The 22,539-nt window shown below is 38.2% G+C and overlaps 2 protein-coding genes and 1 long non-coding RNA gene across 4 annotated transcripts; all 3 read right to left on the bottom strand.

The window, feature by feature from the left end:
* Positions 1 to 10,527: 10,527 nt before the first annotated feature.
* On the bottom strand, positions 10,528 to 14,519 carry LOC123515528 (BUD13 homolog). The gene is made up of 3 exons (XM_045274234.1): positions 14,363 to 14,519; positions 13,579 to 13,700; positions 10,528 to 13,377 (listed from the first exon to the last, which is right to left on the bottom strand). The coding sequence occupies exons 2-3, from the start codon at positions 13,698 to 13,700 to the stop codon at positions 11,361 to 11,363; spliced, it is 2,139 nt and encodes a 712-aa protein (XP_045130169.1). The 5' UTR covers positions 14,363 to 14,519; the 3' UTR covers positions 10,528 to 11,360.
* Positions 10,528 to 21,966, bottom strand: LOC123515534. Its single transcript, XR_006677895.1, has 2 exons — positions 21,934 to 21,966; positions 10,528 to 11,098 (listed from the first exon to the last, which is right to left on the bottom strand). It is a non-coding gene; the product is annotated as an uncharacterized LOC123515534 (long non-coding RNA).
* LOC123515532 (phospholipid phosphatase 6-like) lies at positions 17,926 to 22,483 on the bottom strand. Of its 2 annotated transcripts, none has more exons than XM_045274241.1 (5): positions 22,196 to 22,483; positions 20,516 to 20,667; positions 19,913 to 20,012; positions 19,371 to 19,543; positions 17,926 to 18,390 (listed from the first exon to the last, which is right to left on the bottom strand). In XM_045274241.1, the coding sequence occupies exons 2-5, from the start codon at positions 20,654 to 20,656 to the stop codon at positions 18,160 to 18,162; spliced, it is 645 nt and encodes a 214-aa protein (XP_045130176.1). In that variant the 5' UTR covers positions 20,657 to 20,667; positions 22,196 to 22,483; the 3' UTR covers positions 17,926 to 18,159. The 2 variants fall into 2 exon arrangements, with proteins under 2 accessions (XP_045130176.1, XP_045130178.1); XM_045274243.1 differs by lacking the exon at positions 22,196 to 22,483 and adding an exon at positions 20,791 to 20,853.
* Between the last annotated feature and the right edge of the window lie 56 nt (positions 22,484 to 22,539).

The following is a 22,539-nucleotide window of genomic DNA, read 5'->3' as shown; positions in this document are numbered from 1 at the left end:
TCGGGAAAGAGAGTAGGAGAAGGAGGGAAGGAAGGAAAAAGAAAGGAGGCACGGTCGCTACATAATATCCTATGTCACTATTATTTAAACTATCATTGAATTCAGAGTCAATAAAAACACATTATTTCACCCTGGCGTAGCTTTAATCACTGCTTGCATGAGGACACGTATTGTTGAAATTATGAATGATTTATGTACCATTGCAACGCTTCATTGCAATGCTGGGGTAGAAGGGAAGAGGGGAGGGGGATCACTCAGTCGGCCAATTGCCCCTGTAATTAATTTGCGCATGGTGTGAATGTGAGACGCGTGGGTTCATTCGTTCGGTTTGAGAGAGTGAGCGTGTGTGCCGTGGCTTTTGTGTAACGGTAATATAAACTGCTAGAATATGGTTGTTTATTCATTTATTCATTTATTCATTTATTTTTTTATTTGATTTTATTCCTTCATTTATCTCATTTATTTATTTATTTTGTTTATTTTTTTCCCATGAGAGTATGGGGTATGTGTGTGGCTTTTGTGATGAGTCTTGCAGTTGCTGAGGTGGAACATAGAGGAAGATGTCATTGTTTGTAGTAAGAGGGAAATAATAATTCCTGGTGTGGCTTTTGTATTTTTATTGATTCATTTATTTATTTTACGTGTTTATCTAATATTCTTTATTTGTTTATTCATTGATTTATTTATTAATGTTTTATTACTTTGTGGAGGTGATACTAACATCACTTCACCCTATTTCCAATGTCCTTTCTCTTCATCCTCCATCGTGAATTCTTTTCGTTCGTGTGTTTATTAGCATGTCTACATTCTGAAATTAATGTAGAGATGCCGGGAAATTGACAGTAACCTAACTGCTAATCACATAACAACTCATCACGGGTTAAAGTGTCTCGTTAAGGATTCTCGTATGTTGCAAGTACACGTTTCTTGTGGAGCCAGTGACGGAGCAAATAGTGTCCATTAATGACCATGATGGTTCCTTGTAGTTTCCATTATTTTCTTATAGTGTTATGTTCCAAAGTCATTCATTTCAATGCAATATTACCCCACAAGTCACGCAAATTATCGTGTAGAGTTGCGAGTAGCGAAAGACGCATGAGCAACACGCATTCCCATTAGAACCATATTTTGAAACGCTTCTACATATACCCACACCTCGACTACATTTAGAAGACTAATTGAAGATATACAGGTCTTGACAGATATTTTTCATAGTTCCAGCAACAGATTAATAGCATTTCTACATTATCAACAGGAAAAACACTTTTGGCAAACGTGTTAATAATCTCAGGGGCCTTTGAAAGCAGTCGTGATGAGAGAAAGAAGTTTTTCAGATTAGGAACTTCACTACTAGCACAACCTTAGTCCCTCGCTTGCGCCCTAACGACGTAATGAAGGGAGGGACAGTCACACCTGATTGGACCAGCTGCAAGGATATAGAGGAATGGAAAAAAAAAAGGAAGATGATTTGTATTTGTTAGTGTATCTTTAATGTGAGACTTCAGGAAATGTACGAAGTTTTAGAAGTTGTTTGGCGTAGATTAGTTTGAGTATTGCAATTTTACGTTTTTCCTTCTATTTATCTAATTTTTTTTTATTTTTATGGTTCTCAGTTGTGATACTATGGATGTCTTTAGATTTATTGGATGTGTCTTTAAATTTATCTATCTCAACTTAATCTATCTTTGCTTTCACATTTCTCTCTCTCTCTCTCTCTCTCTCTCTCTCTCTCTCTCTCTCTCTCTCTCTCTCTCTCTCTCTCTCTCTCTCTCTCTCTCTCTCTCTCTCTCTCTCTCTCTCTCTCTCTCTCTCTGACCCACACGTCCCCCTCACGCTTCATTGCCCTCGCCTTCACACGACCTGAGGGACACAGGTCGCCCGGGTGAGAGAGGTGACAGGAGGGAGATGATGCCCACTCGACTGCATGGCGTAACTTTAAATTGACTATGAGGAGACGTCAGAAATGCGCTTGATGTAAGAGGAGGAGGAGGAGGAGGAGGAGGAGGAGGAGGAGGAGGAAAAACGAGGACAAGGAAAGATTTCAATCAAACTGTAGAGAGGAAATGTAAACACGCAAGAGGAATAGGAGGAAGGTTACATCAGATCACATAAGCTACGAGTACTCAAACAACACGCATTCTGATCCTTGTCCGGCTGTTATGGAATTATGATTTATTATTAAGTAAACGTGTGTCAGTACAGCACAACGCTCCTCCCGATACACCTGCCACCAATCCCTCAATCTTGCCTCCCAAACAACAGTCATTTTCTTAAGTATGAAACATATCGCAAATCATCAAATGAATACTATTGAATTAGAAAAAAATATATATATTCAAATTCAACTGTTTTCTTTAATCATTTGTAATTTGTAAAGAATATAACTAGAACGTAAGATCAAGAAAAGTCAACTTGTTTTTTTTTTTTTTCTTTTTTTCGATATTTCAACACAACTTCAAAAAAAAATTCTTTACTGGTGAAGAGGAAGAGGAGTGAATGAAGGGCAGTAGATGAAGAAGTAAAGAAGATAGAGAAGTGAAGGGAGGACGGGAGATGAAGAAAATGGGAAGGAGGGGAAGGAAGAGGAGTGAAGAGAGGACAGTAGTGAAGATGGAGGAGCAGAGGGAGGCGGCGTATATAGAGAAGGGAATAAGAAGAGAACAGAATTAAGAAGGATGATGTTCAATTATGGATAGTCTGTCTTAGTTATATACTTGGATAACTTAATCTACTCTTTACCTGTACTGTTCTCACCTGCCCACCACCACCACCACTGCCATCACCACAGCCGTCATTCCCCTCATTACTATCGCCTTCCTTGAGTTTCCGAGACGCAACAAGGCCGCCAGCTCACATTCTTCGTGATGATCTGAGAACTTTGTAGGTTGTTCCTCACGCTCATCGGACACTACTCCGCCACGGCTAGATTAAATTAGGTACGGTAAGGTTAAGTTAGGTAAGGTAAGGGTACAGTAAGGTAACTTGAGATTGATATATAGACTTGAATAGATTACTTCATGCTGGTTCATCTTATCTTGCAACTCCTATGTTAGCTGGATAGATTAAATTAGATTAGGTAAGGTTAGGTAAGATAAGGTAAGGTAAGGTGAGATTAATATATGTTCCTGGTGATACTTAACTCAAAAGGAGCGAAGGAAATTTCAGAATAGGAGGATGAGGAGAGTGGGCATGGTGGTGGTTGGTGGTGGTTGTGGTTGTGGTGATGGTGGTGGTGGTTGTGGTTTTCCTTGTTTTGTTTTGTTTTTTTCTTTTCATTTATAATAATAGTAGTTGACGGAGTGGTGGTGCGTCTTCTCTCTCTCTCTCTCTCTCTCTCTCTCTCTCTCTCTCTCTCTCTCTCTCTCTCTCTCTCTCTCTCTCTCTCTCTTCCCTTTTTCTTCGTTTTCTTCTGATTTTCTTTTGAGATTATCTTCGCAACATTTCTTTAAGTAGTAATATCCTCTTCCATCTTCTCTCCCTCATCATTTTTTTTTATCCTCCTCCTCCTCCTCCTCCTCTCTTCCTCCTTCTTCTCCTCCTCCTCCTTCTCCATATTATATAGAATCATTCCTCGTCCTTTCATTAATTAATTTCATCTCAATCAAGAAAGTCCACTGAAGGAAAGCGTGATATTTCAAAATGGAGATACGATGTTACACGACTTTCTTGTACGCTTTAGCAGGAAAATCGTGCAACTTCCTCGCTCTTCATTCAAATCAGCTCTCTATCAACTCGCCTTTTCTGCTCCATTTCCCTGATTTTGTTTTCCTCCTGCATTTGTAATTGTTCCTTCCTTCCTGTGTAACTCTTCGCCATCGTGTTCTTAAGCTTTTCAGTGTCGTAACTTGATCACCTTTGAAATGACTATACAGTGGAGGCAAGTGCGGCTTTCAAGGATGTTTTCATGTTTTCATACTCGTAGTCGTTGTTTAATCATGGTTCTACATTATACATAGCAAAAAAAAAAAAAAAAAAATCTCAAAGAACCCGTATAACATTTTTTTTTTTTTTTTTTCTTTTTCCTTTTTTTTATTATAAACGAAGTTCACGACGCCTAAGAATACAAGACTATGTTTTGTTTAGTGTGTGTGTGTGTGTGTTTTTTTTTTTTTTTCTAATGAGCAGGAATCAAACTCACTCATTAAAATATTGAGCTATGTACTCTCATTTTTGTCTTTTGAAATTAGATAATGAATTTCCACATATTTAACTGATTTGAACAAGCTTAGTTGGTCTTGATAAGCATGAATGTAACACTTGTGAATGACTTTATATATCATTCTTATACTGTGTGGATTACTTAATTGCTCGTTCTATATTCTATTTTCACCTATATATTTTTTTCCTCTGAATTTCGAAAACATACGACAGATCTGCATCATAACGTTTCACTAATAAAGAAAAAAAATCATAGCAAAGGAGTGACTGTGAGCTATGCAGTTTATAAAGAACCACAGATGACATTCGCGTTTCTGGACTCATCTGGACCGTCGACCTCCTCACCTCACCCAGCTAGTCAATCAGTCAAGGAAATCAATTGGTGTTGCTTTGGTGTGTTCTCGAATCCTTTAAATAAACTTGACTCTGAATTCGTAATTATCTGCAAATGTCGCTAGTGGTAAATTGCTTATTGCTTTCATGTTAATCGAGGTTATTATTACCATGGTGATACGGAGAAAGGTTACTGTGATTTTAGATATCTATTGATTTATTTTTGTACTTTTGTGGTGCAGTTTACAAATATGACACATGTTGGTTAGGATAGAAATAACTCTACTACATTTTTGCATAAATACTTTTTGTATGCCTCGTTTTGATTATTACTTTTTTTTTTATTTGCTGATCAAGATAGAAATTTAAAAGGCTACCTAAAAAGAAAAGGGAAGGGAAGAGAAAAAAAGGAGATGGAATGGTACCAATAGTAGTAAGAAGGCTAAAGAATCAGATTAACAGCTTAGCATCAGTATCGGTAGGAGGAGACAGTGGATGGGAAGAGCCTTTGCCTTCTCGTTTTTATCATCATCCATATCTCTCAATCTCACTTTACTAGATTACATTGGTTACCTTATCACAAACAGCCTCGTAACGAAAGACAAATAACTTTTTTTTTATCAGTATCATTCCTCTGTGTTCCTGTGTATTAGAAGAAAGGAAGGTGAAGAGAAGTATCATCTCATACCCTTTTCTTAACACAACCTATCTTCCACCCCTTCCTCACCCAGACACCCACTCACTTTCCACTTCTTAAAACTTCATCGCTGTAAATCTTGTCTTGACGTCCTTTCTGAGGGATCTAAACTAACTATGTCCTCCTTGATGATACTTTATAGTGCATACGTGTCCTTATATCCCTTGTGGACTCATAATGGATCTTTTTCACTACTTTCCAGACACGAGCTCAACCCTGAGCCGCCTCTTCCTCTGTGATCGTTCTGCACTCTACAGTGGTAAGTACAGAGATTATTTGATTCTTCATGTTGGGCTTTGTGTATTCGAATTTCTTTTGTTGAATTTATGTAGGGCAGATTTTCGGTTTTATTTGTCATTTATGAGTTTGAGAAGAGTGGAATGGTCGTCCTTTTGTAGGGTGAGGAAACAAAGGAAAGCTGTGAAATAAATTAGTACTAAAGAAAGAGAAATGTAAAAAATAATTAAGAAAGACAGAGAGTCAAGTCACGGCGCCACAACAGCGAAATCATGCAGTATTGATTAAGGATACGAGAAAGCATTGACAAAAAAGAAACTCTTAACATTTGATAGAACTTGAAATCTATAGACCACGAACATGAGGATTCAACCAATCCATCAGTCGACCAGAGAGAGAGAGAGAGAGAGAGAGAGAGAGAGAATTTTACGAAACATTTTCCTATTAAACCTCTCTCATCTTACTTACCGAGAAATAAGATCCCGAAGGCTTTTTAGTAGACCACAAGCCAGCGATACAGCTTAGCCTAGCTTTTCCTACAACCATATCCCGTTCTCTCTCATTGCATTTGTCGGAGTTCATTCGATTTCCAGCCGTGCACAAGGAGCAAAAAGCCGAGACGGAACGAAATTATGAAGAGCTAAAGAGGAAGTTGTTCAGCCATACGAAGAAAATGTCTTCCTTCGCTTCTATCTATTTTTGTCTTTGTTTTCCAGGAAGTTTGATTTGTTTGCTATTGAAGAGAAAGGTATAGTTGTGCTTGTCTGTCTGTTTATGATATTTTTTGTATGATCACCATCACTATCACAATACTTTAGTCATTGTATAGTAGTATTAGGTGGAGGAGTAGGCATTCTTGTTGTTGTTGTTGTTGTTGTTTTATATAGCATCACTGACTTCAAAGCAAAACAGCTTATTATTTCAACAGTGATTTGAATTATATGAAAGGAATCTCTCTCTCTCTCTCTCTCTCTCTCTCTCTCTCTCTCTCTCTCTCTCTCTCTCTCTCTCTCTCTCTCCAGGTTTCGGAGAGAAATGAGAAGAAACTGGTTGTCAGAGTGGTTGATGAGTGGAACGGTCTCAGTGGTCATGTAGTCAGGGCTGAGTCAATAGGGAGCTTTTAAAAGAAGATTACTACATAAGTTCATGGATTGGGAGGATAGATGGAATTAGATAGCTTTAAACACACAGGGACTGCCACGCGTAGGCCTGGCGGCCTTTTCAAGCTTCTTCCTTTTCTTATGTTCTTACGTTCTTATGTTCTCTCTCTCTCTCTCTCTCTCTCTCTCTCTCTCTCTCTCTCTCTCTCTCTCTCTCTCTCTCTCTCTATATATATATATATATATATATATATATATATATATATATATATATATATATATATATATATATATATACCCGAGTCTATGAATTTCTGTGCAAAAATAGCTTCCCATACACGTTATGCATGTAAAACATTTCCTATTTACTCATTACGTTACTATTTTCAACCCCTGAACATAATTTCTTCTTAATAACAAAATTCATCAGAAATAATGCGTGAAGTCTTTATATAGCATCTACAAGAAAGCTAGCGATGTAAACACACTTTCCAATTTCTTCCCAGTCCGAAGATTGAGTGTGGCTGTAGAACAAATAAAGACGTCTCAGAGTAATTGGTAATTAAGGAAAGGTATACCAAGTGGCAGTCTAAGGAGTGCTCGACTCAAAGGCGAGTGAGACGGGTTATATTAACAAAGATTCCTAAGTAAGCCTATGGAAGTTTGTCTGACTCTTAATCTTAAACGCAAGTCCAAGACGAACTTTAAGAATCTTTGTTGATACATTCTCTGGAATATCAAAGGTCTATTGAAAAAGAGAGAAAAAAAAAGAGAGCTTAGTCAAAATGATCAACCAAGATTACTGACGAAAAATGTCTTGAAGAAGAAGAAGAAAAGAAGTAGATGATGATGATGATGATGATGATGATGATGATGATGATGAAAGAAAGAAAAAAAAAACAAGGAATTAATCAAAGAAACAAACAAACAAACAGCAAAACTAGGTAAACGAACAGACAAACAAACAAAGATAGAAAGAGATTAAAGAAAGAAAAGAATACAAGAAACTGAAAAACAACCTGGTCAAGTTGGAGAGGAAATGAGAGAAACAAGGACACGGTACGATTAACAAGACTCCATGAATCATTAACTAACCGCCGTGGTACAGTGGAACCATGCGTGCTTTGGGGTCCAAGGGGTCTCCAAGCGCACGGGTTTGAATCCTGTCCACGGTCCGAGTGTAGGCTGGGCAGTGGTTTCCGAGCGGGTGGGCTTTGAGATAGGAGGTACCACAAAAAAGTATCCCCTTTAGCCCATAAATTTCCGTGAAAAGCCCACATGGTATAAATTAAAAAAAAAAAAAAAAAAGATCACGCACAGGACGAATATAGTTAAGAGAAGGTATCATATCACATCACTGTTACGGATCTGTGACACGTCATGACTAGCGCGTGTGGTGTTAGCTTCACTCATCATTAACTCCTTCAGTACCATGACGCGTTTTCATATTCATTAATTGATACATTTATTGTTGCATTAATAATGAAATGTAACAAAGGAGGAGGCTGGACCTTGCCACCCACCCCCTGGGTAAAGACATGAGGTTAAAGTATCAAAAATATATAAATAGACAGTATACATAACAAGAATACAAGTACTTAAATAGATAAATATTGATATTACACACGTTAATGCATAAACATTCTACAGTCTGGGAGCAAACTGAGGATATTCCTTGATTATATCCCTGAGATTGGCTGGGTGAAGGAGATAGTATATTCATTCTGCTTACTATTTGGTGATTTTATACAGCTTCAGAAGCTTATGAGACAATTAAAATAGTGAACACTGGCCATTAATATTCTGACCTCCATAGACCCTTCCTAATAAATAAAATGGTCTGATCGTACACAAAACTCATGATAGAAAATATGTTCCAGTACTGAAGAGGTTAACCCTGTCACTGCCACCACCTGGTAGCTACACCTTTCTCACTTCTTCATCTACAGTTCTACACCCACATGTAACCTTTTAAATGAGAAAAAAAAATAACAAAATATATATTTTTTTCCATTGTTGTTATTACTTATTCATTTTCTTATATGCTTCTAAAAGATTTGACGCATTCATCGGTTATATTGCTTTTGGTGGTGGTGGTAGCCTAGGTAATTAAAATAAAAGAGAACAAGTACTCATGTGGTTACATAAATATGGGCCACTACAGAGAGAGAGAGAGAGAGAGAGAAGGACAGGAGACGTAATGAGGGTAATTACACTTTATAGTGAATGAAAACGTGTCTTGTTTTTTTTCTGTTGTGAATGGAAGGTAAGGCCTGGAAATAGTTAATGTTTGCTGTTTGTCGTTGTTGAGCCGTGACTTGTAGTGAACCTGTCCCAATAAGAGGTATCGCAACGGTACATTTAGCGTGGACAACAGTTGTTCGTCTTTTGGACTCCATAGGGTAGAACTGCGCTTAATTATTATCCATAGGTAGTGTAAGGATATATATGTAGTGTACGACACCAGCTTTCATTGCACCTACACTCTCAAACGTGTTTTTCCTTACACACTCAGATTAAACATTAGATTTCGTATGAGAAAAGTAATTAGTACAGCGTTTATCAAAACGCAGCCACAGCGTCAGGACATCACCGAAACATGGTGCACAGGAAAATAAACCTAAAAGAAGAATGAAGCTAAGGAATGAATGAGTTACGAATCGCATAAGTCCTAAGAGGACCCAAAGAACACCTAAGTTTTGATTCTTACAACATGGAGGTTGCGTTTTATTTGCTGCGACATGGAAGTCAAGTTTATTCTATTTTTGTTATTAATAACAATGCATACAATTTGTGTTTGAATATCGGTACTACACACTCAAAGGAGCAAAGGTTTTCTCTTCTTTTTTCATAACTTTTCGTCTTGGTCACACTTTTCACATAATCCTTCCTCACAATGAAACACCCGTGACTCACACACGCTATGGAAACGGAATGAAGCTCCGGAAAAAAAAAAAAAAAAAAAAGGAAAAATGTCTTGAAACGTCTCTTTTAAATGAGTTCAAGTCATAGGAATATGGGAATACAGAAGCAGGTAGGAAGTTCCAGAGTTTACCAGATAAAGGTATGAATGTTTTAAAATACTGGTTAACTCTTACATTAAATAGTTGGACAGAATAGAGGTGAGAGGAAGATGAAAGTCTTGTGCAGCTAGGCAGCGAGGAGAGGCTGTAGTTAGCAAGATCGAGCAGTTGGCATGAAATTAGCGGTATAAGATAGCAAGAGAACAGAATGATTTCTGCAGTCCTTTACTACTTCCAGTTGTTTGTTTATTAATTTCAGTGCAAGGAACTTCCTCTACACACTTGCGTCTATTGATTACTTGTGTTTGCGCCTCACACACTTACCCTTTTGTTAGTCACTAATTTTTGTGAAGGTAATAGATACGCCGCATTGTTCACCTGTCCCACCTCACTCTCATGGGTGGGTCACGTGTTTAGTGTCTAGTATAGAGCCACTGTTACTACCCTCCACCACCATTTCGATGAACCTGCATCTGTCCCACGCAAAATGTATTATAGTCAAGATAATGCGTTTTTTTTTTTTTTTTTTTCACTAGGGAGAAAGTGGAAATATTTGTGCCAAATAGAGAAAAATAGACGGTACATCAATTAAGTAAAAGAATCTGGATCACATTATAAGCAGCCTCAAAAAAATGATTAATAAATAACTAAAATAAATAAATAAATCGGTTACCATTATCATTTGAATTCACCAATTCAAAGATACACGTTGTATGAATGAGTTCTTAACTTTATTACTGAAATTACTTTGTTTACTAAATTCAGTGACACAGATAGACATTCCTACTGTATGACCTGATAGAAAAGAAAAGAAAAATTAAAGTAGTGAATGCTAAATCATTGAAATGATAATATTGATGTAGAATATGTTTTTATCAACCAAGAAGATGTGTGCGTGTGTGTGTGTGTGTGTGTGATAAAGGGTCTGGTTATCCTAAGACTCATGTTAAACCCATGGAAGGGGAAAAAAATTAACCTATCTTCCATCATATTATAATTCACATATTTAGACATGAATTTACAAAAGTCTGATTAATTTATTTTAATTCAATATTTTTACTTAGTTTTTCTAGCCTAACACAGTGGGAATGACAGAGAATCCTTGCAGCCACTTTCGTGCACACATATATATTGACGGCTTGTTCTTTGCACTAATGAGTATTTACACAAATAGTCATTAATATTGTATGTTAGATTATGTATTGGTTCTCTGCTCCCCATTTCACATCAAAAATACTCTACAGCCTTCTCATGAATTAATGTATCAAACATGTTAGCAGAAATTAACTGGTTGAAATGAGAAGCCTGTAAGATATTTCAAAGACCAGTGACCAATGTGTTTAAAAAAATTAAATAATAGAAGTGCTTACAGTAAATTATCACTAGTAATGCATCATAATTAACAATAAATATGAAACAAACAGCACATACATCAAGCAAACTGACTTGGTGATGTCTGAGTGCACGTGCACGTGCACGCACACACACACACACACACACACACACACACACACACACACACACACACACACACACACACACACACACACCTTAAACGTCCTGATGAAAAATCCTCAACAAAGTAACCATGAAGAGCAGTATATCCTTATTTGCTGGCAGACAAGTTGCAGTCATATTTTCTAAGGGAAGAACACTTCTATGCATTTTTTTTTATCTGCTGGCAAATATTGTATATCATTTCAGAGAGATAAGAATAAGCAATACATATTAGAAAACTATCCGATAACCTAATCAACATGTACAATAAGCTGAAGAGGAAACAAGAAAAGAAATGAGGGAATTTTGGAAAGACTACATATCAGAAACGCTCCATTTGTATGCATCTTCATTGTGAGCTCTCTTATTGTTCTGATGCTCAAACCAACGCTTCTCAAAACCACTGGAGCGATCCACCCCATCCCAGCGGCAGCCAGGCCTTATGTCCAGTCTGTTCGGGGGAAAGGAGCCCTTGAAGACTGGCTTAACAGAAACCTTATTATTGACCTTTGTTTCCTTCTTCATCATGTACTCCAGCATGGGGTCCTCCTTACGAGCTATTGACTTGAGATGTGCATTCATGTCAGCATCATCTGCTGTCCTAGTGAAGGCCTTGCCCATCTCATGCAAGTCGCTGGCTACTTTCTTTTTATAATCCTGCACCTGCTTCACTCCATGCTTCCACTGCTGGTGCTTCTCCTCTGCCTGTTGCTGCAGTACAGCCTCTCTCTCCTTCCTGGCTAAGTCCTCAGGGGTATCTTTCTTTAGCCGGCCATGTTTCCTTGCTGACAAAAACTCCTGGGTGGTCATCTTGCGTTCTGGTCGCATCTGTCCACCATCAGGCTGGCTGTCCCCTCCCTTCCTCCGGGGCGGGGATGCAAGACCTGGTTTTCCTTTTCTCATTCTGGGAGGCGATGAATCTGAGTCACTGTGTCTCTTCTTTCTTACTGGTGAGGAGTCAGAGTCGTGCCTTTTCTGGCGAGGTGGTGAAACATCTGAATCATACCTCTTCTGCCTGGGAGGAGATGAGTCTGAGGCAAGTCTCTTCTTCCTTGGGGGAGATGAGTCAGAATCATGTCTCTTCCTCTGGGGTGACAAGTCAGAGTCCCGTCTCTTCTGGCGTGGTGGTGATACATCAGAGTCGTACTTCTTTGGTGGGGATGAACTGGATCCAAGTTTCTTCTTCCTTGGAGGTGATGAATCAGAATCATGCCTTTTCCTCCTTGGGGGTGAAAGATCAGCATCATACGGCTTCCTTCTAGGTGAAGTGTGCTGGCCAGATACACCAGATGCCTTCATTTCTTGTGGTTTCCTCTTGGGTGGCGCAAGCTTTCCATCCTTGCCACTCTTCCTTGGTGGTGGTGAGTACGCCGAGTTGCGTTTACCAGGCGAAGAGTCTGAGGAGTCCGAATTTGATGCATCTGAATAATCTTGCTCACGGGAGTTTGAGTTTTGCTTATTTTTCTTGGATGACATGTTTGAACTTGATCTGGATGCATCATGTCTCCTTGGCAGAGAGTTGTCTGAGTCATGTCTCTTCCTTCGTGGTGGTGGTGAGGTGCTGCTGGAGTCATGTCGCCTTTGTCTCTGTGGTAAGTCTGAAGGCTGACCTACATTTTTCTTTCCATCATCTGAGAGTGATGAATCAGAGTCTTTCCTCACTCTAGCAGGAGGAGGAGATGGGTTTCTGATGTGTGCCTTTTTCAGAATGTCTGTTTTCTTATCCAGTGGTGGTGTGGTGGACCCCTGGTGCATCTTCCAGGGCGGGGTGCCAGAGTCATGCCTTGTCCTCCGTGGTGGTGACTGAGAGTCGTGGCGCGTTCTCCTTGGTGGACTAGAGTCAGGCTTCTTTGGAGGTGACTCAGAATCATGCCTTCTGCCTGGAGATGAGTCAGAGTCATGTCTGGTCTTATGGGGAGGAGTGGCTGAGTATCTGGACCTCCTTGGTGGTGATTCATCTGTGTCACTTGAGTCATGTCTAGTTCTCCTTGGTGGTGAGGAGTCATTCTTTGCTCTTCTTGGTGGTGTGGAGTCAGAATCGTGTCTCACTCTTCTCTGAGGCACCAAGTCATTCTTCCCTCGTCTTGGGGGTGAGGGAGAGTCGAGGCCCACTCTCCTAGGCGAGTCCTTTCCCTCCTGATTGCTTTGTGGCCAAGAACCTTCCCCTGACTTGTCCACCATCTTCTTCCACTTCTTGTTAGAGTCAAATTCCTCCATTATCTTGAGCTTCTCATCTTCATATGTCACCTCAGCAATGGTTGGATTGTCATCTTCCTGCTTGTAGCCATACGGGACAGTCTTGAAGTCCACTGAATCCTCAATGATGCGCATCCTGAAAATTCCAATGAGGTTAAGGCATATCAAGCTAACATATCAATCCAATATAATATTGAGTCTGCTATTTATTGCACAGGTGGCTTTGATATATATTGTCAGTAACTTCGGATTCTTTCACCTCTGAAAATTTTTACGTTCAATATACATTGTAAGAACAATAACAGTAATAATGATTATAGCAATTATTGATACAGACCCTTTGTTGTGTGAAGAGACTTTTTCCTTCTTCTTTTTCTTTTTTTTCTTTTTGTCTGCATCACTGCCACTCAGGTACTTCTTCAGGTACTCCTTCTGGCTCATTGCTCCACCAGACGACATCTACAGTTATAAAGTTTCATTGTTAGTGGCATATTATTTCAACAGAAAATCAACAAATTATTCTTTCTCTAATGAGCTAAGTCATAATAGGAAGACGTTTGGACCTTAGAAGTTGTTAAAATTCTAATAGTTTTCATGATGGCCAGCCAAGTGATAAGGGAAGCACTTTTTTTTAATTAGTAAAATCTTTCCTTGTCTTGTAATACTGTAGTATTTTTGGGATAAGACGTTTTTATTCTTCCTAAGGATTGACCCTTACAAATTTGCAATCATTACACACTAAAATGATTTTAATGAAGGAACCCTTAGACAGGGCTTGCTCCGCATATCATTAGGGATTCAGAGGCCTTAACGATAGTCCCGTATGGTGAAAAAGGTAAAACATGACAACCAAATTGGCCTATTGCCGAGGAGAAGCGCAACATAATGGAAGAATTTAAGGACAACAGGGGCAAACAAGAAATGGAAAAGGATTAAGGTCATGTAGAGTTAAGATTCTTGATCCAAAAATGATACAGCGGTTAGTAAAGTCTGAATTAACTACAATTAAAGTAACAATCCACATACTACAAGCCTTCAGTGATACCGACAGTGACCGGCTGGTATAGTCAACTCGTGTGCCTGTCTTATGTACTTCACACGATTAGCAGTGCAGCTGTTACCTTAATGCACCAGGTACAGTGCCCAAGGAACCAGGCACGTCAAACGCCACCAAGACTCAGGTATAAGCAAACTGGCAGTGGATGACCGACGCCTCCAAGCAGCCGATCCTCCTTTGTTTACATACACACTCCTTGTCCTGCTCTTGAGCTTGAGGAGAGCGATGTCATGGGTATAAAATGATATATATTGTTTCTCTCTCTCTCTCTCTTATAAAATGATATATAAAGGTAGATCCTGTGTATTCCTCTCTCTCTCCTGGTAATTTGTTTTTTCAATTCCACCTTGAAATTTGTATACTGATCCCTCATGACTCCCTATTAATACAAATGTTAAAATAAGAAACAGTATAGCAAACCCCACGTTTATTGTCCTTACAAATCCATGGAGATAAAGTTAGCAAAAATCTTCACACTCCAGTCTTGCTTATTAAATAATTTAAATTAGAGAGACTAGTAAAAGAAAAAAAATGTGTACAAGTGGAGGTAGCTTAAGTACCAAACATCAATCATGTATATAACTAGGTGGTGTCACAGAGAGAAACTACAGTATGCTTTCCACTATCTAACAATATTAACTAACTGTTCTTCCACTGACTAAAGTAAATAGAATAGTATATGAAGAAAATAAATAATACTCTAATGTGTAACAAGTATCCATACCATCAAGTTTCAGAGTTGGTCTGGTTGAATGTAAAACTGAAATAGGACTACAATGAAATGCTATAAATTCCATTTCTGCAGATTAAAACTAAGTGAACTGTATGAAGTTTCTTAATGTTTCTCTAAGAAGATCATGGAAACACTCAGATATCAGTTTAAATGTTGGCTATGAAAGAGAATAGCAGGGAAACAAACCTCTTGATAGGTCACTCATGGCACCACATTCTGATACATTACTCATCACAATAAGAAAAACACAACACCCCCAATTGGATATCAGTTGGCCTGAACTACTCAACCATTAGACTTACATTTTTCCAGTACAAAACAATTTCCATATCTGGCATATAAATACAGTAATAATTATGAAAAGAATAAAAAAAATATTGGAAAGAAACAACTGGTAATCATAGGTAGACACATCAAAATTCATAGTTCATATCCATCAAAATGCATGAGCCTTTCATTTAAGAGTATCTTTAAAAAATTTCTAAAGTCCACTCAGAAGATCACAACTTAATGTCCAATTGTCTAAGGCCACATAAGAGAGTTTATTATGAATACAAAAGTTCTTATTGCTTTTGGTCCCAGTATTTTCAGGTGTGTTTGGAGAGAGAGAGAGAGAGAGAGAGAGAGAGAGAGAGAGAGAGAGAGAGAGAGAGAGAGAGAGAGAGAGAGAGAGAGAGAGAGAGAGAGAGAGAGAGAGAGAGAGAGAGAGAGAGAGAGAGAGAGAAGAGAGAGAGAGAGAGAGAGAGAGAGAGAGAGCTTGCTTACTGATTCATAATGATGTACAGTTCCAGGCAAATATAATATCACAGATTTCATTCACCAGACACTATGATGTTCCCTAGCCAGAAATTATATCCCAGCTTTATTTTAATTAACTGGATACTTACGATATTTCCTCTTTTCCCTTTGGTTCAGTACACTCAACTATTTTACTTCCTACCAGACAAATTGTTCTGAAATTTATAGCATCATTTTGAGCTGGTGTTAACATGTTTCCTTTCTGCATTTTCAGTTTACTAGTTTCTGTTACTTTATTGCAATATGGAAATTATAACAAAGCCAGCAAGCATTAGCAGAGCTTTTTTCAGTTATCACACAACATGATAGTAAATACACTCAGCCATTCATCAACATCCTTCAGTCATTTTCTTTTGTAGTTTAGAAAATCTTTTTAATATTCAAGAGACATTGTCATTTATGTGAAAGTGAGATTTAGTGCAACTTTCAGCAGTGTTCTGCAAATTGATCTTACCAATTAATTTCTCACAACCATTGTTATTTTTCATTTATAGAAGTTGATTAAAGATGTTTATTTAGGTATCACATACTGGAAAATAGAATCATTCAATGATTAAAGCTAAAGCAACAGTTGACATCTGTTCACATATTCATGGGCATTAAGACATACTATAATCAAGCATTTTGGTGATGCAGCAATGGGGAGTTTTCAGAACAAGTGGTTGTCTTCATGTGGCAGCACAGTATGTGTCCCATTTGCTCTCACAGGGGTAATATAGAATATACCTGCAGTGTCCTTTTATAAACACAAAGATGCAATAAGTCGTTATAATATATTTTTCTATATAATTCCTTCTAAGTAATAACACAGGCAAAAATCAAACCCTATTCATGAACAAATGTATATGAGTTATTTTCTCATGAATTGGCATTGAGGCTTGTTTGGTCATCTCCACATTTCCAGAAGAGTATGTACATCCTTGATCAGAAATGTACTAATCTAGTCAACAGTAAACATGAAAACAACACATCTGTGTCACTTAAAAGTCCAAACCACACAGATCAACTTACTAATTCTAATTAAGAATAGGCAACTTGAGTATCATGGCGAGATTGTTGCTAATTAACCCAACCTGGGCTGGCCACCTGTTTAACAAACACATTGTGAGACAAATAGTTAATTCCTGCTGTAATATCCACATCACTACGCCATGAGGAGGAGGAAATCTTCACATATCTCTCTCCCCTTTTTCTACAACTGTCCAGTAATATGCTTATTCTTTGCTTGATTGTTTTGCCGCTTCTTGATCTTGATGAAAATGATGCTAAAATCCCCACGAAAATAACTATACCCGTATATCATGACGTTACTGAGTAAGCTGGGTCATACTATATACTACAGTCAAAGATTTTAACTTTTTTATTGTCTAAATCAATAGATTTTAAACTTGTTTTATGCCATATTTAAGATACTGATAGCAGTATTACAAGAGAATAAAAAACAAAAAAATTGATTTGACTAACTTCTTCCAAAATTATCCAAACAGGATAGTATTTAAAAGTAGATACAGAATGTCCACAGTATCATAGTAATCAATGTCCTATGCATCTGTATGACCCCGGAATTTAATACAACAATAATTTAGCTCATGTCAGCAAAGGACATGTAGCAGCAGTGAAATCTGGTAGATTATTTCTGAAAACTCCCCATTCTACACATTTGCCTTTATGGGCACCTGGAAGATTCTTTTGTCATTTATAGATCAACTTATATAATCTGGAAACAACCGATGTGACAAGGCAGCATGATTTACCCTTGTATAAGCTATAACAAGTACCGTACTGAGTGTGTGTGTGTTTCACTGTTTGATCTGCTGCAGTCTCTGACGAGACAGCCAGACGTTACCCTACGGAACGAGCTCAGAGCTCATTATTTCCGATCTTCAGATAGGCCTGAGACCAGGCACACACCACACACTGGGACAACAAGGTCACAACTCCTCGATTTACATCCCGTACCTACTCACTGCTAGGTGAACAGGGGCTACACGTGAAAGGAGACACACCCAAATATCTTCACCCGGCCGGTGAATCGAACCCTGGTCCTCTGGCTTGTGAAGCCAGCGCTCTAACCACTGAGCTACCGTGTATGTGTGTGTGTGTGTGTGTGTGTGTGTGTGTGTGTGTGTGTATGTGTGTATGTGTGTTGTGTGAAGCAAGGTTTTGAAAGATTGTTAAATATGCAAAAATGTACAATCACACTGTAATATTAATGAAATATACATACACATACACACACACACACACACACACACACACACACAAAACAACCCTGAATATAGGAACACTTAACTCTCACATCCACTCTCCTCCCTATCTTTCTCTTTCCTTCACACATCATAGCTGGCACCGACCTGAGTCTCATCAAGGAAGAAATTAACCACAGTAGCAGCAGACTCCTGTGAGAGCCACATGCAGGAGATTAGAATGGCCTGGACAAAGCCAATACCTATTCCCCCAATAACATCAAGGATGTGGTGGCGGTGGAGCAGGACACGAGACACACACACTGCACTGCCCCACGCTATCAACGCCACCGTCAGCGGGAAGAAGAGGTCATACTGGTGTGATAAAGAAAAAGGAATTACTACAGTGTATTAATTGAAAAAGATAATTATCACTGTCTACTGTATTGGGAGAAAAAAAGGAGCTACAGCTTTGTATTGGAAGAGGAAATCAATTACTCTTGTGTAATGACGGTAGAAAATTATTACTCTTGTACAATGGAAGCAAAAAACTGTGATCTGGTTTGGAGGACACGAGATAGATGTAAGTTGTAACATAAAAGGAAGTCAATTACTCTTGTGCATTGAAGGAATAAAATTCTTATTCTTGTGTATTGGAAGCAAGACACTATGTGGTTTGGTTTGGAGGACAAGAGACAGATGTAATAAAAAAACTTCAAATGGTGAAGAAAGATTATGGTACAGCAACAAATGATAAGAAAGAGGTTAATGTGATGTCTGCCTTAGAGGAAAACAAAAGCCTGATACAACTTCAACTGATGTAGGAAAAGAATTACTGCTGAATATCATGAAAATAAGGCTTATGTTATTCATATGATATTTGCCTTTGAGAAGTCTGTAGTATGTTGCAGCACAATAGAAAAGTCTTTTGAAGTCTACTTTGGAAGAAAAGAAAAAAAAATTGCCTAAAATAAGAAGAGAAAAGGAAAAAATATTATTGACTGTATAACCTAGTCAGAGATCATTAAATAATTTAACAGATGTACTGAACTAGTCATATTTGGTTTCCTATATGACTTAGTAAACATTGAAGAATTTCTCTGTTCCTTGGCCTTTTTTGTCGTGTTAGGATTAGTTTTATGTAGAACACAGGGGAGCAATGTAACACTAAGATTTGGCTTCATACATTATGATCTAATACAATATGAGCATACCAACATTCTATTAATAACGAAAAAATCTTGATCTATTTTACATATGTATATAAACATTCAACTAATAATGAAAATCTTGATTTACTGTATTGTAGTTTTGTGAGTGGAGCCCCACCACATACTCACAGCACACTGACTAACCTGCAGAGGGAAGAGAATGCTGAGCATGACAGCCCGAGTACAGTGCCCCGATGGAAAGGAGAACTTGTCTATTGACACTGTGATAAACATTTCATTGTCCTTGTTGGCAACTGGCCGCCTCCTTCGTGCAATTGCCTTCACCACTGCCACCACCACAATGTCCATGATCAATGCTGTCAGGGAAAGGAAGGATGTGTATCTGTTAATCCTAGACTCTGGAGTGTTTGTTGGGTGAGTACAATTGTAGAAGAGCTAATTCATGAAGGGCCATTAGTATATAAGATATCATCAATATTTGCTTTGGAACTAGATTGGTACTCTCTATCTCCGCCTAAAAAGTTTCCCCTTCAGAAAGGCTAGCCAGCAATATCAAAACTAACAACTAAAACCCTGTGCTCTATTGCATACTGACTATAAGTAGATCTTCAGATGTTTGGATAATACACAAATAATAAAAAAAAAAAAAAAAATAGTGCTTGCCATACCATCAGTATTGCTGCTGGCATCTAAAATGGTTACAGTAATTAATGTCATACACCTACCAATAAATAGATTGACAAGTAACTGTCGAATAGATGCATCCTGAAGGAGAAAGATGAAAGTAGTTGTTCCAATCAACCATGGTATTCCATGACAAGAGTACTGCAAGAGACAAGATAAATTAAAACTGTAATAATTTTCTATTTTACATCTGCTATCTTCAATTTCTATGATTTCAATGATGTCTCACTTATTTATGCTGGCTTTTTATTTATTCATCTATATTCATATATTTGTTAATTTATTAATCTAATTTCTTTCATTTCAGTTATCTTTTTTCTTCATGACTTGGAAGTGACTGTCATTAAAAGATGCAAGTTATCAAATAATAATTTGCTGTGAAACAAAGCAAGCTTGTATAACCTAACCTGTGTTTAAAGATGAGTGAAGCTACACAATTATATAATATATATATATATATATATATATATATATATATATATATATATATATATATATATATATATATATATCAAGACATACAACACACTTGGGAGCACATAATGTGCATAGCCTTAAAGAAAAATTAGATAAATGGAGATATGGAGACAGGACACTATGAGCCTTGCTATAATACAACAAGATACAACTAGGTAAATACATACCTCCAGCCCCTTAAGTGTTGTCTTGTGTTTACTTAATGGCCCATATTTCATGTCAACATATTTGACAAATTTCTCTGTCATGACAGCATCCCAGTTCAGTAGCTTCTTCAGGGGCTTTGGCACCTCTCTCTTCTCTCCCATGGCTGCTGCCTCTGTAAGTAGGAAAAAATGTATCACTTTCTGTAGTTTGGCAAGTTACATCCTTCAGATAGTCATTCTTAACTGACCAGTTGTTTCATGTCTTGGATCAACAAATCTTGAATTAGCCAAAGCACCTAATTTGTGGATGGATATTGTAGATACAGTACTATGAAGGCATCAACACTATTTTGTCTCCAAAAATTCTTAACATTTAGATAAGGAAACAGGATGTCATGATAATAATGGCATTTGCAGGATCTCTCTCTCTCTCTCTCTCTCTCTCTCTCTCTCTCTCTCTCTCTCTCTCTCTCTCTCTCTCTCTCTCTCTCTCTCATTTCTCTCTCATTTTACCTTATACATTATGAAATTTGTTACCTGAGAATTTTGCAGAGAAATGTTCGGTAAAAGTACAAAATAGGATCTCCCCTTTTCCTCCATCCCATCCCCCCACCACCTGCCCCAGCAAGCTTAGGGGACTGGGGAATCAGGGGTTTTATGGGGGGGAGCCAAAAGAGGTGAAATATGATAATCAGGGGGGAAAATCTAGGGACAAAAACAGCCAATTTTTAAGTAAAATTTTGGAAAATGTAAGAATTCATAGATAACTTTCGCTGAAATTATTCTAACCTAACATGATAACATGCTAGTGGGGAACTGCCCCCCACAGACCCCCCTAAACCTAACCCCCACTAAACAATCCTAACTTACCCTAACCGTCCACCTAACCTTACCACGAACACTAACCCAGCCTAACCAAAATGCAAACACTAACCAAAAATACCAAAAACCAAATCATTGTGGACTTAGATTCTGCAGGTTAGTGTTTGCATTTTGGTTAGGCTGGGTTAGTGTTCATGGTAAGGTTAGGTTAGATTAGGTTAGGTGGATGGTTAGGTTAGGTTAGGATAGTTTAATGGGGGTTATGTTAGGTTAGGATAATTTCAGCAAAAATTATCCATGAATTTTTACATTTACAATTTTTTGGGGTAAGGTTAGGTTAGGTTAGGTAAGGTTAGGATAGTTTAGGGGGATCTGGGGGGCGGCTAGCATGTTATCATGTTAGGTTAGGATAATTTCAGCGGAAAATATCCATGAATTTTTACATTTTCCAAATTTTTACTTAAAAACGGCAGTTTTTCTCCTTAAGTTTTGGGGATCATATCTCGTCTCTTTTGGCTCTCCCTCTAAAACCCCCGATTCCCCAGTCCCCCAAGCTTGCTGGGGCAAGTGGGGGGGGGAATGGAGTAAAAGGAGGAGGTCCTATTCTGTACTTTTACACACACACACACACACACACACACACACACACAGTGCAGTCAACACCGCACAACCTAAGATAAATCATGAAGTGCATTACCACACCACTCGTCTCTATCCTAAGCTTCCCTGAGAGCGTGCGAACAAACATCAGTCACGAGTTTACACCCTTTTAATTCCCACACGATTACACATCAAAAATGCTTTTAGCCATACACAGGCCTTCCTTGTATACACATTTTCCTGATTTACTCGTTGCATCGGTAAATCAAGCGTTCTAACCTTGTATATGAACCGGTGAAGATAATGACAGAGGAAGTAGAACCACTGTCAGCTGATGGGAGAAGCGAAGGTCGAGTAGCGAAGTACAATCGCCTTAAAAGTCATCGCTGAGTGTGTGCACGCTGTTGCTAGATGACCGTTTATGGCACTGTCCCCGATTATTATATCCAAGACTAGACTAGGGGACATGGATGTTTAAGATTAAGGTTATCTTTTTGCTAAATGTCAGTCTGTTTGTGATGACTTACGGAACCTAATCTTTTCACTGTTGTGCTATTTGTGACAGTTTCTTTAATATCATATCACCGTGAAACATTATTTTTCCTTAGTGAAGCTAATTCTAG

The sequence above is a fragment of the Portunus trituberculatus genome, chromosome 39 (genome assembly GCF_017591435.1).
Source record: "Portunus trituberculatus isolate SZX2019 chromosome 39, ASM1759143v1, whole genome shotgun sequence".
NCBI lineage: Eukaryota > Metazoa > Arthropoda > Malacostraca > Decapoda > Portunidae > Portunus > Portunus trituberculatus.
This window is presented reverse-complemented; position numbering and strand designations above follow the sequence as displayed.

Coding starts and splice junctions, on each gene's coding strand:
- LOC123515528 (XM_045274234.1), bottom strand. CDS start 13,700: ATGTCGTCTGGTGGAGCAATGAGCCAGAAGGAGTACCTGAAGAAGTAC. Junction 13,378..13,578: donor GTCTCTTCACACAACAAAGG/GTCTGTATCAAT, acceptor TGGAATTTTCAG/GATGCGCATCATTGAGGATT.
- LOC123515532 (XM_045274241.1), bottom strand. CDS start 20,656: ATGGGAGAGAAGAGAGAGGTGCCAAAGCCCCTGAAGAAGCTACTGAAC. Junction 19,544..19,912: donor ACTTGTCAATCTATTTATTG/GTAGGTGTATGA, acceptor TTTCCCTGACAG/CATTGATCATGGACATTGTG. Junction 18,391..19,370: donor GCATTCTCTTCCCTCTGCAG/GTTAGTCAGTGT, acceptor TTATCACACCAG/TATGACCTCTTCTTCCCGCT.